This window comes from Oryzias melastigma, linkage group LG24, assembly GCF_002922805.2.
Source record: "Oryzias melastigma strain HK-1 linkage group LG24, ASM292280v2, whole genome shotgun sequence".
NCBI classification, from domain to species: Eukaryota; Metazoa; Chordata; class Actinopteri; order Beloniformes; family Adrianichthyidae; genus Oryzias; species Oryzias melastigma.
In genome coordinates this window covers 19,509,402-19,523,202 of record NC_050535.1, presented here as the reverse complement: position 1 = coordinate 19,523,202, position 13,801 = coordinate 19,509,402, and the positions used below count along the sequence as shown (strand labels likewise).

General features: G+C 35.3%; 2 protein-coding genes across 3 annotated transcripts in view; both read right to left on the bottom strand.

Annotated features, from left to right (window-relative positions):
- Positions 1 to 9: 9 nt before the first annotated feature.
- selenol (selenoprotein L) lies at positions 10 to 6,384 on the bottom strand. Its single transcript, XM_024290439.2, has 9 exons — positions 6,087 to 6,384; positions 5,426 to 5,504; positions 5,300 to 5,353; positions 3,596 to 3,641; positions 3,277 to 3,404; positions 3,042 to 3,156; positions 2,835 to 2,957; positions 2,339 to 2,476; positions 10 to 880 (listed from the first exon to the last, which is right to left on the bottom strand). Exons 1-9 carry the CDS (start codon positions 6,175 to 6,177, stop codon positions 728 to 730), a joined length of 927 nt encoding a protein of 308 aa, XP_024146207.1. The 5' UTR covers positions 6,178 to 6,384; the 3' UTR covers positions 10 to 727.
- Positions 6,385 to 6,824: 440 nt separating this feature from the next.
- ttc13 (tetratricopeptide repeat domain 13) overlaps positions 6,825 to 13,801 on the bottom strand; it is a 28,696-nt gene continuing 21,719 nt past the window's right edge. Inside the window, exons 16-23 of one of the 2 annotated variants that reach the window (XM_024291501.2) lie at positions 12,883 to 12,966; positions 12,643 to 12,727; positions 12,433 to 12,542; positions 11,689 to 11,824; positions 10,880 to 10,959; positions 9,757 to 9,835; positions 8,069 to 8,148; positions 6,825 to 7,983 (exon numbers count right to left, since the gene is read on the bottom strand). In XM_024291501.2, coding sequence (XP_024147269.1) covers positions 7,869 to 7,983; positions 8,069 to 8,148; positions 9,757 to 9,835; positions 10,880 to 10,959; positions 11,689 to 11,824; positions 12,433 to 12,542; positions 12,643 to 12,727; positions 12,883 to 12,966 — 769 coding nt within the window. In that variant the 3' untranslated portion in view covers positions 6,825 to 7,868. The remainder of the gene's footprint in view (positions 7,984 to 8,068; positions 8,149 to 9,756; positions 9,836 to 10,879; positions 10,960 to 11,688; positions 11,825 to 12,432; positions 12,543 to 12,642; positions 12,728 to 12,882; positions 12,967 to 13,801) is intronic. The other variant, XM_024291502.2, reaches the window with a different exon arrangement.

The window sequence follows — 13,801 nt, the reverse complement described above, 5'->3', positions numbered from 1 at the left end:
ATAGCACAATCGCCACCTAGTGTCCAAACTAAAACGTCCTCCAGGAGAAGCAGAACAATGTTTACAATGTTAATGATCTGAACACTTTTGTTAGTTTTTCCTTTTGAGAAACAATGTAACACTGGATGATGATGTTACATCATGTTACAAATTAGTGAAAACATTTTAAACTCACTAAAAGTAGCAGAAGATAGAAATAATTAAAGTGAAATTTTGTAAAAATGACCAAAAACCCTTTTTCAGTAATACATGACATTTCACCAATAACATGTTTTTAGTGCTTAAAGTAGGAAGTCTAAGAGTATAATTTAAGAAAAAAATTGGATCATCAGAGGGTTAAAAAAAGTTTAAATTTTACCCCAAAACTATTACTATATATTAATATTTTTATTTTTAATCAGTAAAATAAGTTCAAGTAAATTTATTTATCTATTTTCATATCAATATTATTCTTGTTACAAGTGAGAGTAAATTACATTAGTGACTTTTTTGATTAATCTCCTTCATAACTTCAACTAAAAACGATATTTTTGCAGTCACTTTCCATTCTTAGAATAGAAACTATTTTACTTCAAAGTGAATTCCTGAAGGCAGCGACTCCACGGAGGAGACCAGCTCTTTTCTTCACTGAGCATCAGCCACATCTCTTCATGAGGTCATGATGGCGAGAAGTGGCGTCATCGGCGTGAACTGAAGCTCTGATGCTCCTCTGAGGCGACGGGATGCTTCACTCTTTCTGGACCTCGTGTTGTTCAGTGTTACCATCTGCCTCCTCCGCCACCTTCAGGATGTCCGACACGCTCGGCCTGTCCAGCGGGCTTTTAGATGGATGAGAAAGAAGCACTGTTCCTGCGTCGTCCAACAAAAAATCCCCGCCCATCTGGGAAAAAATGTACAAATAATTAAACTTTTTATGATTGATATGATTAATAAATCTTAATCAAACCCTTTAACCCAGGGAAGTCAAACTCAATCACACAAGGGGACAAAATCCAAAACACACTTTAGATCACTTTAGAACAGGATAAACATTTATTGAACACTCCAGAAAGAAATTTTTAAAACTTTAAAATCGTAACTTTTTAACATTATTATAAACTAGATACATATAGCATTACTTGGGATAATGCTAATGTGAATGTTGAAAGCTAAATTTCGCCACTGAAGAGGCTAGTGCTGATAGCTGAAAACACTGAGGCTGATAGCTATAAACGCTGAAGCTAATAGCTAGCTAAAATATTAGCTAAATGCCAAATTAGCCTAAAAATAACAAAAAACAAAATAAAAACTTAGTTTAGACAAAACAGCTAGCATGTAGTTGAAAAATGGCAGAACTTAGAAATAGCCTAAAAACAAACAAAAAAATATCCTAAATTAGCCAAAACAGCTAGCATGTAGATGAAATATTAGCAAAACTCCAAAATAGCCTAAAAAATCTTAGTAAATGCCACAATAGTCCAAAAAGCTAGCAGAATGTCAATTTATAAAACCTTAAAATCATAACTTTTTAACATAACTAAGAATAAAAAGGCAGGAATATTATTCCAGAATAAATCAACTTAAACCTTAAATAACTTTCAATATTTTATCCTCCAAAAAAATATATTTTGTCAAAATTCTACAAGGTAGAAATAATCGCAAGATAACATCGGGCCATTAATAACAATAAAATAAAACGATCTGGAGGGCCGGATAGGATTATCCTGAGGGCCGGATCTGGCCCCCGGGCCTTGACTTTGACACGTGTGTTTTAACCTAATTATAACAAGTTTAAGACCATTGACTGTATATGAGAACTGGACTGAGTGACCCCCCCCCCTTATGCTCCAAACAGGAAGTACCTGCTGGCTCCAAGAAACCAAAATCCCATAGACTTCTATTGAGAAATAAACAACTAACATGTTCCTGATAATCCTGATTATTCACTATTTTTATAGCTACTTGTTTAATTTATTTAACTGACCAATCAGATGCTTCAAGAAATGTATGTGGTGCACGCTGGTCTCCACGTCGAACATTTGACTAAAAATTTAGTTTTAATTATATTTAGTTTATATTTGAATTTTTTTTTACTTTACTTTGACTAATTTCATGTGCTTGCTGTCATCATCTGACTCCAACACGACAAAAAATGGCAACTAAATTTGGTTGGAGACGGAAACTCACTCAGTCCAGTTCTCATATACAATCAATGTGTGGGACAAAACTAAAGGCTGCTATGAGGCTACATTAGTTAGATAATTGCTAAAATTATCAAGAAAAGTTACAAATCTTAGAAATATTGATAATTTAATTCCAATTCTAATCACAAAATGTAAATCCCACAACAGTTGTGTACCTGGTAAAGGTCTTCCAGAAGACGAGAGGGGATGTCAGGGAAGTCTCTGCTTGATCTTGGGTACTCTGAGAACTTCAGCAAGCAGTCAAACTTCAACACCTTGGAGTAGGACGAGCCCAGGCCGAAACTCCTGTAGATCTGCACCCAGAGGAAACAACGTATTCTGTAGTACAGTAAAAGTTCTCAGTCGTGTTTTAATTATGATTATGAAGTTTTAAACCAAAACCCCACAACTTAAATGTCTTGCATGATGTCCAAAGACAAACTGTGTTTAAAACAGTGCAGCTGCTCCACCTGCTGGATCTTTTAGAACTGCTTTAAATAATTCAACTTAAATGACCCCTTGCAGCACATTTATTGTTTTACTTTATTGATGTATATTTGAGTATTTCATGTATTTTTTATGCTTTTTATTGACCGTTATCATTAAACTAGAACAAAGTTATCCGTCTGTCGATCGGTCTTCTGGCGCAGAACCACACAGTTTCAAAAGAACCTTTCTCTGTGGATCCAGAAGCATTTGGAAGCTGCACCTGGTCTGCTCCAGCCACAGCTTAGCTCCTTCCACGCCGCCGAAGGAAAGCACCAAAACACGCACGGACCGAGCCTGCAGGAGGTTCTGCAGAACGGAACAGGAGAACACAGTCCAACCCACATCTCACTGTCAGCGCCAAGCGGAGCTCAAACCTGAAGGGGAACACACCTGACTGGCCTCCAGCTCGGCCACGTGGTCTCGTCACGGCAGTCATCCGAAGTGTCTGATGAGAACCAGAAGAAGCTTCTGGTTCTGGCCCAGGAACTGACCCAGAGTTACACTCCTAAAAAACACACTGTTTTGAATCTTGACTCAAAAACGTCTTTGATGACGATTAAACAAAAGACAAAAACAGCAAAACAAACATCTGCAGAACTTCAAAGAGCCGCTGTGGTGGACTCACTCTGCACTCCGAGCATCTGTGAACACCGAGTCGGCGCCGATTCTGTCTGCCGCCTTCGACCCGGACAGCAGCTTATCTGTGCACTGTAGATCTTCATCCACGCTCTGGAGGAACGCGTCCCAGTCGCTCTGCAGACGACCGAGGAGGAGAGTTTAGAAGTGAGTTACAGATGGGAGATGGGAAAACTAGCAGAATCTGTGAATGACAAATACTAAATACAACATATACACCAATAAATGTTCCTTTTCAACTCTTAACATAAATGAGATTTAAATATTGAAATTTTACAAATGCATATCTATATATAAATATGTCAGACCTCCAGCTGCAGAAGCTCCTCCACCTGTTCTCTTACAGCTGCATGGCTAATAGAAAAAACAAAGTAGTTAAAATGTATGTAAACTTTATGAGGATTCTTAACAAAAAAAGGCAACTTTTACTCAATCAGTCTTTGTTATGATAGAAAAGGCAACTTTTATTGAACAGTCTATTTCCTACACGGCGACAAATCTAATTTTTTACAATAATTCAGAATTTTTGTAATTTATACGATGGAGTATTAGGGTCAGATGAAGAAAACCATTTTTTAAAATTAAATAACGACTTTAAATTTCGTAGTAACTACGAGAAAAAAGTCGGAACTGCTTCAAGTTATGAGAATTAAGTTGTAAATTTACTAAATTTAAAGTTGTGAATGAATGAAAAAAACACTTGTAAAATTGAGGAGATTAAAAGTCGCAAATTTACAAGATTTAGTCATAAATTTACTAGATTTAACGTCGTAAATGTACGAGATTAAAAGTTGTACATTTACGAGATTAAAATTTACTAGATTAGAAGTCGTAAATTTACGAGATTAAAAGTTGTAAATTTACTAGATTAAAATTTGTAAATTTACTAGATTAAAAGTCAGATATTTACAAGATTTAAAGTCTTACATTTTAGAGGCTAAAAGTCGTAAATCTAGTAGATTAAAAGTCTTAAATTTACTAGATTAAAAGTCAGAAATTTACACGATTTAAAGTCTTAAATTTACGAGAAAAAAGTTGTAACTGTTAAATTACCAGAATCAAGTCATAAATTTACCAGATTAAAACTCGTAAATTTACTAGATTATAAATCGTAAATTTGTTAGATTAAAACTCGTAAATTTAAGAGACAAAAAGTCGTAAATCTAGTAGATTCAAAGTCTTAAATTTACAAGATTAAAAGTCAGAAATTTACGAGATTAAAAACAAGAAATTCACAAGATTAAAAATCGTAAATTTACAAGATTTATGTTTTATCTTTTATGTTTATCCTCATACTGTGTATACTACAAATGTATACGGCAAATTAAATTTGAATTTGCAGACAAATGGATCCATGAACGTCTTTGTTTTCCTGGTCTGAGCTGGAATCTGGATCTAAACTGTACAGATGGATAGAAACGATATTATTCACCGTTTTTGTTTCTCCGATAATGTCAGATTAGCCGTGTGAGGGGCTGTAAACTAGCAAGAAAGCATGTGGACAGACAGCTCTCAGTTATGTTTGATGGGAAAAGAGAGTATCTTAGCGCTCACAGTCCAGTCCACAACTAAAAGGCAAATTTCTAATGAACTCCTGCTGCTCTGCAGAAACTATGTCCTAGAAAACGACACAGGTTTCTTTATTTTGGCTAAAAATGGCATCATCGTAATTAAAAGATCACTGACAATGCTTTAGAAATAGGTCACAAGATGATCAGAGTGGGACTTTAAGTGATAAGATATATAAATCTAACACAATGTATTCACTCTGCATAGTTAATAAAATTAAATTAATTTAAAATATATCTAATTTTCCACTCTATTTTACCCACAACATTTAAATAAAAGAACAACATTTACAGGATAATGCTCAAATATTTATGCAGAATAAATGGCAGTTACATATTAAATGCTTAATGCTTTTTGGGATGACAAATTGTTAAAAAAAGACAGAGTTAAATAAATAAGAATGTGTCAAACCTGAATGAAACGGCTGCATTAAAAACACTTACTGGTATGACTTCTTCCACACTTCCTCTGCCTCACTCTTCGTCTTCACTCCGAGGCTGCTCAGAAACAGATTCAGGTCAAAGTCTTATTGATCTGTTATCAATGTGTCAGAGTTGATCAGAGCCCACCTCCTGTAGAAGTTGGCTCCGGCGGTGATCAGGCCGAACATCGTGGAGATCTTGTGTGGAACGAAGGTTTCCAGGGAGGCTGAATCAGAAAGAACAGAGAAGCTTTGTTTGGAGATTTATGCATTTTTCTGACCAGCATGACAGGGATTACATTAACTCCACCACCACAGGAGGCCCCACCTGATGCGGTTAGCAGAAAAAAATATATAAAATGAGGATCTGTATTTAGCTACAACAAAAAAATAGTTTTGAATAATATTTGATGTGTTAATCATGCTCCCAAATCAGTCAAAATGGTTTATGTCAACATTCAAGTAACGATGACTCAGCATTTTTAAAATGAATCTTTTCTATGGAATAATAATTTATATATATATATATACACATGGATATGTTTGTATAACTATATATAAACTACTTTTAAGTAAAAATTGAAAAGCATCATGGGATTAAAGATTCAACTCGATTGGGAAAGAATTAATCAGCAGAATAAGAACGTTATTGCTGCTTTTAGGCTTAAAAAAAATGGAAATTCACCAAATATAGTATTTAAAATAAAAATATCAAAATGAGTAATTGAATGAATGAAGGTTTCCTTCCTAGCGCTAAATATAGTTCAAACTTCCGTGTCCTTAGTTTGATGTCTGGAGGATTTTCATACCTGCAGCCTCCTGCTGGGCCTTCTCCAGCAGAACCTGGCCCAGGTTCACCAGTAGACTCAGCGCGCGCGTTAAGGGCTCGCGCTCCTCCATCTCAGCGGCTGCTTCCTTGGCTCGCGTGCCCCTCGGAGTAAAGTGACGGGAAGGCGGCGGACACTTACTAGAGTGAGCACCTTGGTCACGTGACGGAGTAATGAGCCGTCAAGAAAACTGTTTTTGGCGACATCTAGCGACGGGTGTCGGAACTACAGCCCGATGTGGAAGGAACGAACGCAATGACAATAATATTCCACCCCCCAAAATACAAATTTTCAACAATGAATAAATAAAAAAAATATTTAAGAAAAGTAACCACTTCACGTGGATTGAAAAATATATAACTATATAAATTCATGTTGCTGAGTAAAAGAGGTTTTATTAATGGTGTGAATTCAATGACAATGTCTTTACTACATTAATGCCTCCCATTACTAAATAGTAGATCAGTTCTCTTTAATAGAACAAAGCTCACTACTCAAGTTCACTCAATAAACTCTACATTCACATAACTGGATCTGTGTGTCATTAGTTTTTCAAAGTAAGATCAACGAGAAAAAATAAAATAAAAGAAAATAAAATTGACTATTTTATATAATTATTATAGAGAAAGAAAACAATCTTCGCCTTCCTATCAAAGAATTAAATTGAAAACAGAAAAAAAGTGAAATGCGGTTTTGTTGAGTCAATCAGTAAAAAAACCCTTCAGATCAGACAGAAACTGTTACCAGCTTTATTGACCGTCGAACATTCATTGAAAAACTTCAAGTTTGTAGGTTGTTGTAAAGTCCTCACTGAAGCACTTGATGAGCGGATTAAAACACAGTCAGCTTTGGGGGCGGAGCTTACTGATACTTCTGAATGTTTGTAGTTAAAAGTTTCCCCTTTATGTTTGGAACTTACCCCAGCTAGAGGAGAAAAAAAATAATCTCAGTGATGAAATATAAATCTCAGGGTGACTTTAGGCAGCTTCCCTCTTTAAGTAAAAGAGATTAACATAAATCTCTAATCAGAACCTTGTGTGGCAGCACTTTTCCCTTAAAGCAAAACCAAAAAAATATATATATCAGCGTAAATTTCAATAATTTTACAAATTTGTTCATTCTGACTTTTAAACTATTACAATAAAAGGATGTTCTTGTTGACATTTCAAAATAAAAGCTTTTAGCTGGACAAAAAAATAAAGCTCTTGATCACGAAAAGGATGGTTGAACTAAACGACTGGAAATAAACCAAAGCATGATTTGTGCTGCTTCTTCCAGTCAAAGATTTTAGAGGACAACCATAACATGAACCCTTATTTTAATGTCACCATTGCCAAAAACATAGATAATGACCCAGATTTGAATTTATTGGAGCCTCTTTTATATAGTATAATATTGTGTAGTAAATTGGTGAAACTATAAACCTGGAGTTTCTACTTTTTTTAGTCAGTTTTTAAACTATGACAGAAAAAGTTAAGGGGGGGAAGCCGGAACCAGATTAAAACATATGAATGTTTACAACCAGATGGTTAAAAACTGATCTCAAATCTGGGATGTATCTGGAGTCCAACAGGTTTGCTTTGGGTTTTAAAAATATCAACGTTAAAGTGCCAATTCCAAAAAAAGCTGACCGTCAACCTAAATATATTCATTTCAAGATGTCTGATGCGGTGCAGACGGATGTGTTTGTGCTTGTTCAGCCCAGGCCCGGCAAGAGGAGCCAGACAGAACCAGAGTCTGGCTCTGCCGGGCTTTCTGCAGCAGTTAGGACTTCTTTGGACAATATGAGGACGAGTCTGTATTGAGGACCTCGATCATGGTTCTGATGGTGGGGAAGGTTTCTGACACGGATGGAAGGTTCTGGTACCAGCTTGGTAAACTGTGCGGGAAGAGGAGGTCAGGTGAGGTTCTGGTCGGGTAGAAGAGTCGACAAGGAAAAAAAGTACGAGTTCTGATGGTCCCACCTCTTCAAGTGCATCCAGCTCTTTGTGGTTTTACTGAAGTTCTCTGGACTCGGTGCAGTCATGGCTTCAAAGTCCACCAACTAAAACAAAAACAGATGAACACCGACGTCATTTCAAACTCAAGCTGCTGAATTATAGATGAAAGAGTGCAGGATAATGTAGATAAATCAAATCTATATAAATATTTAAAACGTAACGAGCTTAAATATGTCTACAAACAAAAAGTCCTTGAAGAAATCAAACATAAATTGTATTTTTTTAAAAACTAAATACCTTGTTTACAAAGTATAATCCTGTTCAGGAATCATGTTTGAGAAGAGCAGTTCTGACTTTGAAATCCACAAAGTTCTTTCCAGTCACCAAATGGAATTTTAACAAGGCAGCAGTGGATGCAGTTTATTTTAGTATAGACAGAGACGCAATGAACGCTATTTGTGCAACAAATTTGCATGCCCCGCCCCTCTTTCGTCACATGACAAATTCTCTGCTCGTAGCCTGTCAAAAAATGTGTTTATCAGCTTGACGCCGCGGCCGCATGTGGGAGGAGCTACCAGCTAATGTATTAGGATGATCACTATAAGGAACAGTGTCTGTGGATTTCTCACTTTGAGAAATAAATCAGGTTTATTTATTGTAAAGAGTTCTACAAAAACATCAGTAATCACGTCTCCATGTTTGGGTTTATATGATTATTATTAAAAAGATTTTCCCGGTACAAGGGGATGACAGCCACTTCCACTGTGTTTCTGCGTCTCTGGTTGAGCTTGAATGCTGACGGCCTCATATTAACCTGAAGGGGAAAATAAAATTAGGAGACCTTTTTCTTTTTTTATATAATGTCTGGATGATGCCTGCAGTCTCCGCACCCCACAGCGGCTCTCTGTCTGCTGACATTTCAAGCGAGTGGGAGCAAAAGCCGGCGATCTGTCCAGAGTGTATCCCGCCTTTGCCCCAAAGTAGTTCTGCAAACCTGCAGCTCCAACGGGAAAAGATGGAAGCTTAGGACAAAAACGCTCCATTGGACTAATTTTCTACGAGTCACTGAAAACGTCACGTGCCCAAAGCTGACTTCATGATTGGCAAATTGCAAAAATTTTTTGCCGCTTGCAAACTTTTTTTATTTTTTTAAATAAAATTTTGTGAACAAACGTTTTTAGATGCGTAGTGCCTCATCTCGCTTTCATCCTATCTTTGGCTTTGCGTTAAATTTTTCCTCTCAGCGTTACACTCGTGCCACCTCACACAGCCTGCTGATTGGCCTAGATTCTATCCAATCAGGTGTCTGAAAGCGTGAAAGCGAGATGAGGCATTACGCATCTAAAATCGTTTGTTCGCAACTTTTTTTTAAGAAAAAAAAAATTGCAAACGCAAAAAAAATTTTGCAAACGCAATTTTTTGCAAGCCAAAAAAAAAGTTTGCAAACGCAAAAAAAAGTTTTTTAAAGCAAATATGAAATGTTATATCTGCAACACTTGACATTTTGTTTGCAACTTAGAACATTTTGATCTCAAAACTGAGACTTTTGCTTGCATTATGGTAGCACAGAAATCACTCCATATTGCTCTGATACCTTGTAATCCTGATCTTATTTCCTGATATTTTTAGTTTGTTTATAGCAAACATTAATCTGAGCAAAAACAACAAATCATACTACAATCAAAATACAAAAGCACTTTTTTTCCTTTTACCTTTCCTCTAGGGATTCTGCCGATGACCTCCTTCCCGCTGGCCATCAGCGCCCCCATGACCACCGAATAAGCCACAACACTGAGGACAAGCAGGAACAGACACAGTTGAGGAAAGCGTTCCATTTTCATTCATTCTGGAAGTTTCCTTTTATAATAATCGGACAGTTTGTTCTATAAACAACACATGATGGAGTGTTTGTCACCAATTCACCTTTGTAGTTATTATTTATTATTTAAACATCTTTACTACTATAATTTCATGCACTTTTATTCCATGGATTTGTTTGGTAACGAGATAAAAACATCCAAAACGACATTGAAGTCTCCAACCGGTGAGAAGACTGAAGGCGCTTCTATTTTTGAGTCATTCTCTGTAATACATTCGGTTTAAATTGTTTGTTCACTAGATTTCATGTTGGACCCGTTAAATGGGACACAGATCGTCCTGTAACAGTTCAAGTGGAAGCTACAAACCGGACATCATCTTCAGCCTCGTCTCACTTTTAAGGTGTGACAAATACAACAAATGAAATGATAAAACTATTACAAAAATGGGTTATTTTCTAAACATAACAAAAATCCATCATGTTTTGTGAGCAGCAATCTCATGAAATTACAGAGTCAGTTGCTGAATATCAAAGCGTGTAAGAGAACAGTCTCAGTAAATCCATATTTACTGGTTTTGTTTGTTAAATTCAGATTTTTTCTTCTTCTGTTTCTTCTCCGACTCTTTTCTGCACAGAGAAAGCTTCCAAAGACATTTATTTTTGTTATCTTTGATCCGTTAAGAGGTTTTAATAGTAAGGTAACAATTGTGTTTATGACAAGCCACCGAGGAGAATGAGTAGACACGAGTCGAGAGAGAATCATAGACTGATGAGGAGGAGAGAAGTGGTGGTTTTTTCAAATAAAACTTCCTTAAAAATCATAAAAATTGTACAAAAATTCTATAAGTGATGTTTTTTCCCCCCTGAGTGACCCACAGACTGATACAGATGCTAGATGCTATGTCTACAGATAACAATGAGTCTTCTATAATAAATCACATTTATGATTTTTTTCTCTGAGACTTCATGTGACCTCCAACTGCAGAACAAATTCATGAAGGGTTGAGCGATCCTACCTGGACCCTCTGGAGAGAGGCATGAGGTTGCAGAAATAATACACCAGAGAAAGGATCAAGTTGCTCACAGCATCTGCATCCTGAAAAAAAAAACAAAAAGTTTTCGGCTCTACCTTTAATTTCTACAAATGTACTTCAGAAATTTTTTTCAGCTCATTTCAAAATACATTTTTGAATAACTTTATGAACACTTTTGTTTGTGACGAGTAAATACAGGAAAAGAGAAAAAGTGACAGAAAATGTTTGTCACCGAACTTTTTAAGATCAAACTTAAGATAAACATACTCAAAAAAGAATTAAGATGGAAAAACATAAAAAGGAGTCAAAAGAGAAAAAGGGGAGGAGAAACCATTTATAATTTTTGGTTTATTTTTTACTTAAAGTTAAAACATGAAGTAAAACAGCCTTTATTATTAAATTGATGATCAGATTTTGCATTTTAAGTCCCACTCCGATCATCCTATGATCAATTATAAACTCAGGGCTCTTTATATTATATTTATGCTGTTTTAGACTAAATCAGTTTTGAGCCAGACGCGGCCTTATTAACATGACTTTTTAAAGTTTATTTATTTTCTCATCTTTTTCTTCCTTCTGGAATAAAACTTCTCATCTATCAGTGTTTGAAAATGTTATGCAAATTTCTTTGATTCTTTACATTTTACCTAACACAACTTTCATGTCATTATTTTAACTTAAAATTGTTATTTTTTTATTCATCTAACAGTGAATTTGGAGACTTTCAGAATGTAGAGTTTCTCAGTTTTAGGTTTTCAATCATCAGGTTTGTTAGGCTGAAAAAGACAAACCCCAAGTTCTGTGGAGAGCATCAGCGCCTTTCCTTTGACGGTCAGGTCTTTGTAGATGGACTCGATCTCTGATTGATACTGCTGCGTCCTCTCCTCTGTCGTCTGCGTCTCTACTGAGAACAACATGTTTCCCACCCTAGAAAAAAAGACATTTATTTGACCCAACATGTTCATATAGTTGAATAGTGCCACCAGAACCCAGTATCTGGGTTCACTCTGAGATTTAAGGAGCAAAAAGAACCAAAGAAATGTTTCCTAAACTCAGTCCATGCCATTATAATGCTTTAACTGGCCAGATTTAAGGTCTAATTATCATAGTTGATGTAATAGCACTAAAATAACAGGTTATGCCTTTAATTTAAAAGAAAAATCCTCATTTACAATTAATTTAGTTTTTTAGTTATACTTTCAGATTTAATAATATAAAGTAGCTCCAGAACTGATTCACAGTACTTAAAAAAATAAATGTAAATAATCATTGTCAGGCTATTTTCTTAATAAAGAGTAGTCCTAGTACAGATACTTGAGGAACACCTTTAATAATAAGAGCCATACATTGTACAAAAAAATCAATCGATCTAGTTTTTTTGGGTGTTTATTACATTTTGCAGAAATGATTAATGGTTTGAATGTGGAAATGAAAATAAAAGAAAACATTAACTTTCTTTACCCTAGCTTTACAGAAAAATGTAAACATTTTTTTCAGAAAACATTATTTTTTTTGTTCAAGGCCTCTTGTTTTACCTGTCTCCAGTGATGGTGATGGTGAAACCATCATACTCTTTACCAGGATCCTTCATGCTCGGCACCTTAGAGTTGACGGTGAATCCGTCTCTTGTTTTACTATTGAACTGCTTCAGAAAAGAAAAAAAACAAAATGCAACAATGACAAAAACCAACACTGACTGTAATACAGTCACATTGATGAACAAAATTGCTTTATTTTCTTCATACCTTCATTATAGGAAGCAGATGTTCTATTTTATTTACACTTTCGAGTGCTTGTCGAACTTCCAAAAGCCCTCTGGGATTGTATGCTCTGACATTAAATAAAAGTATTTCAGTTGAACAAAAATGTAGAGAAAATTTTTTTTTCATCCAAAATGTAAAAAAAAAAAGTTAATTTTCAGGCAGACAATAACAAACTAAGAAAACTTGTTTTTAATTTGTTGTGATTTAGTAAACAGTTTTTACCCGTGATAAACTAGTATTCTGTCTTTGATGAAGTCGAGGATGTTGTCGAAATATCCCAAGTATCTGATGTTGATTATCTGCCCCCTAGAACGAAACAAAAAGTAGAAAAAAATTGTAATCCATTTGTTGCAATCGACTTGAAGCCTCGATTAAATGTAGGAGAAAACTCAAAGAGCTGCACGTGACTCTTTTACCCTCCACTGTAGATCTGTGGTTTAAAAATATGTTCTTTATTTTAACAAGTATTTGATATTTTTTGACGATAAGGTGCATTAAGCAAACATGGTCAATCATAACAGTTGAAGCAAAGACGCGTGACTACAATACCCATAATGCTCCAACAGTCCATCAAGCAGTTTACCAAAACGAAAACATTTAAACTCATTTTTAGTGCCGTTGGAAACCCAATTTTAAGTTAGTAAGCGCAACCAGATTCTATATCTAAGATTATAAAACGGACTGTCTATTACTGAAAAATAATTCAGTTATTGTCCAAATAAAATACAGTGAGGGTCACTTCAACATAGCTCTGATTTAATTTTATTTGACATATTTTATCATTTTTTTTACTTCCCTGTCCAACAGCTGAGCAGACAGCTCTGATTTAATTTTAGTTAAGATTTATGAATTTCTGGCAGAGATGCACCACAAATGGTAAAATTGACTGTTTATTTTTTTAAATCAATGCTCATCTCTACATTTGGGATGATTTTGTGTGGCACAGGATGTGAACATTGGTCAAAAATTATTAACTATTCTGAAAATAGTCAATTTTATCTTCATATTTCTGTTTTAATTGTGTTTTTTTTTCATTAATATTGATCCAAAGAGTGACAATAACTTAAATTAATGTCTTGTTTTTCTGAAGTTTGACTTTGTGGCTCCTCCTGGGTTTTCATTAGTGAGAAATCAACCCAGA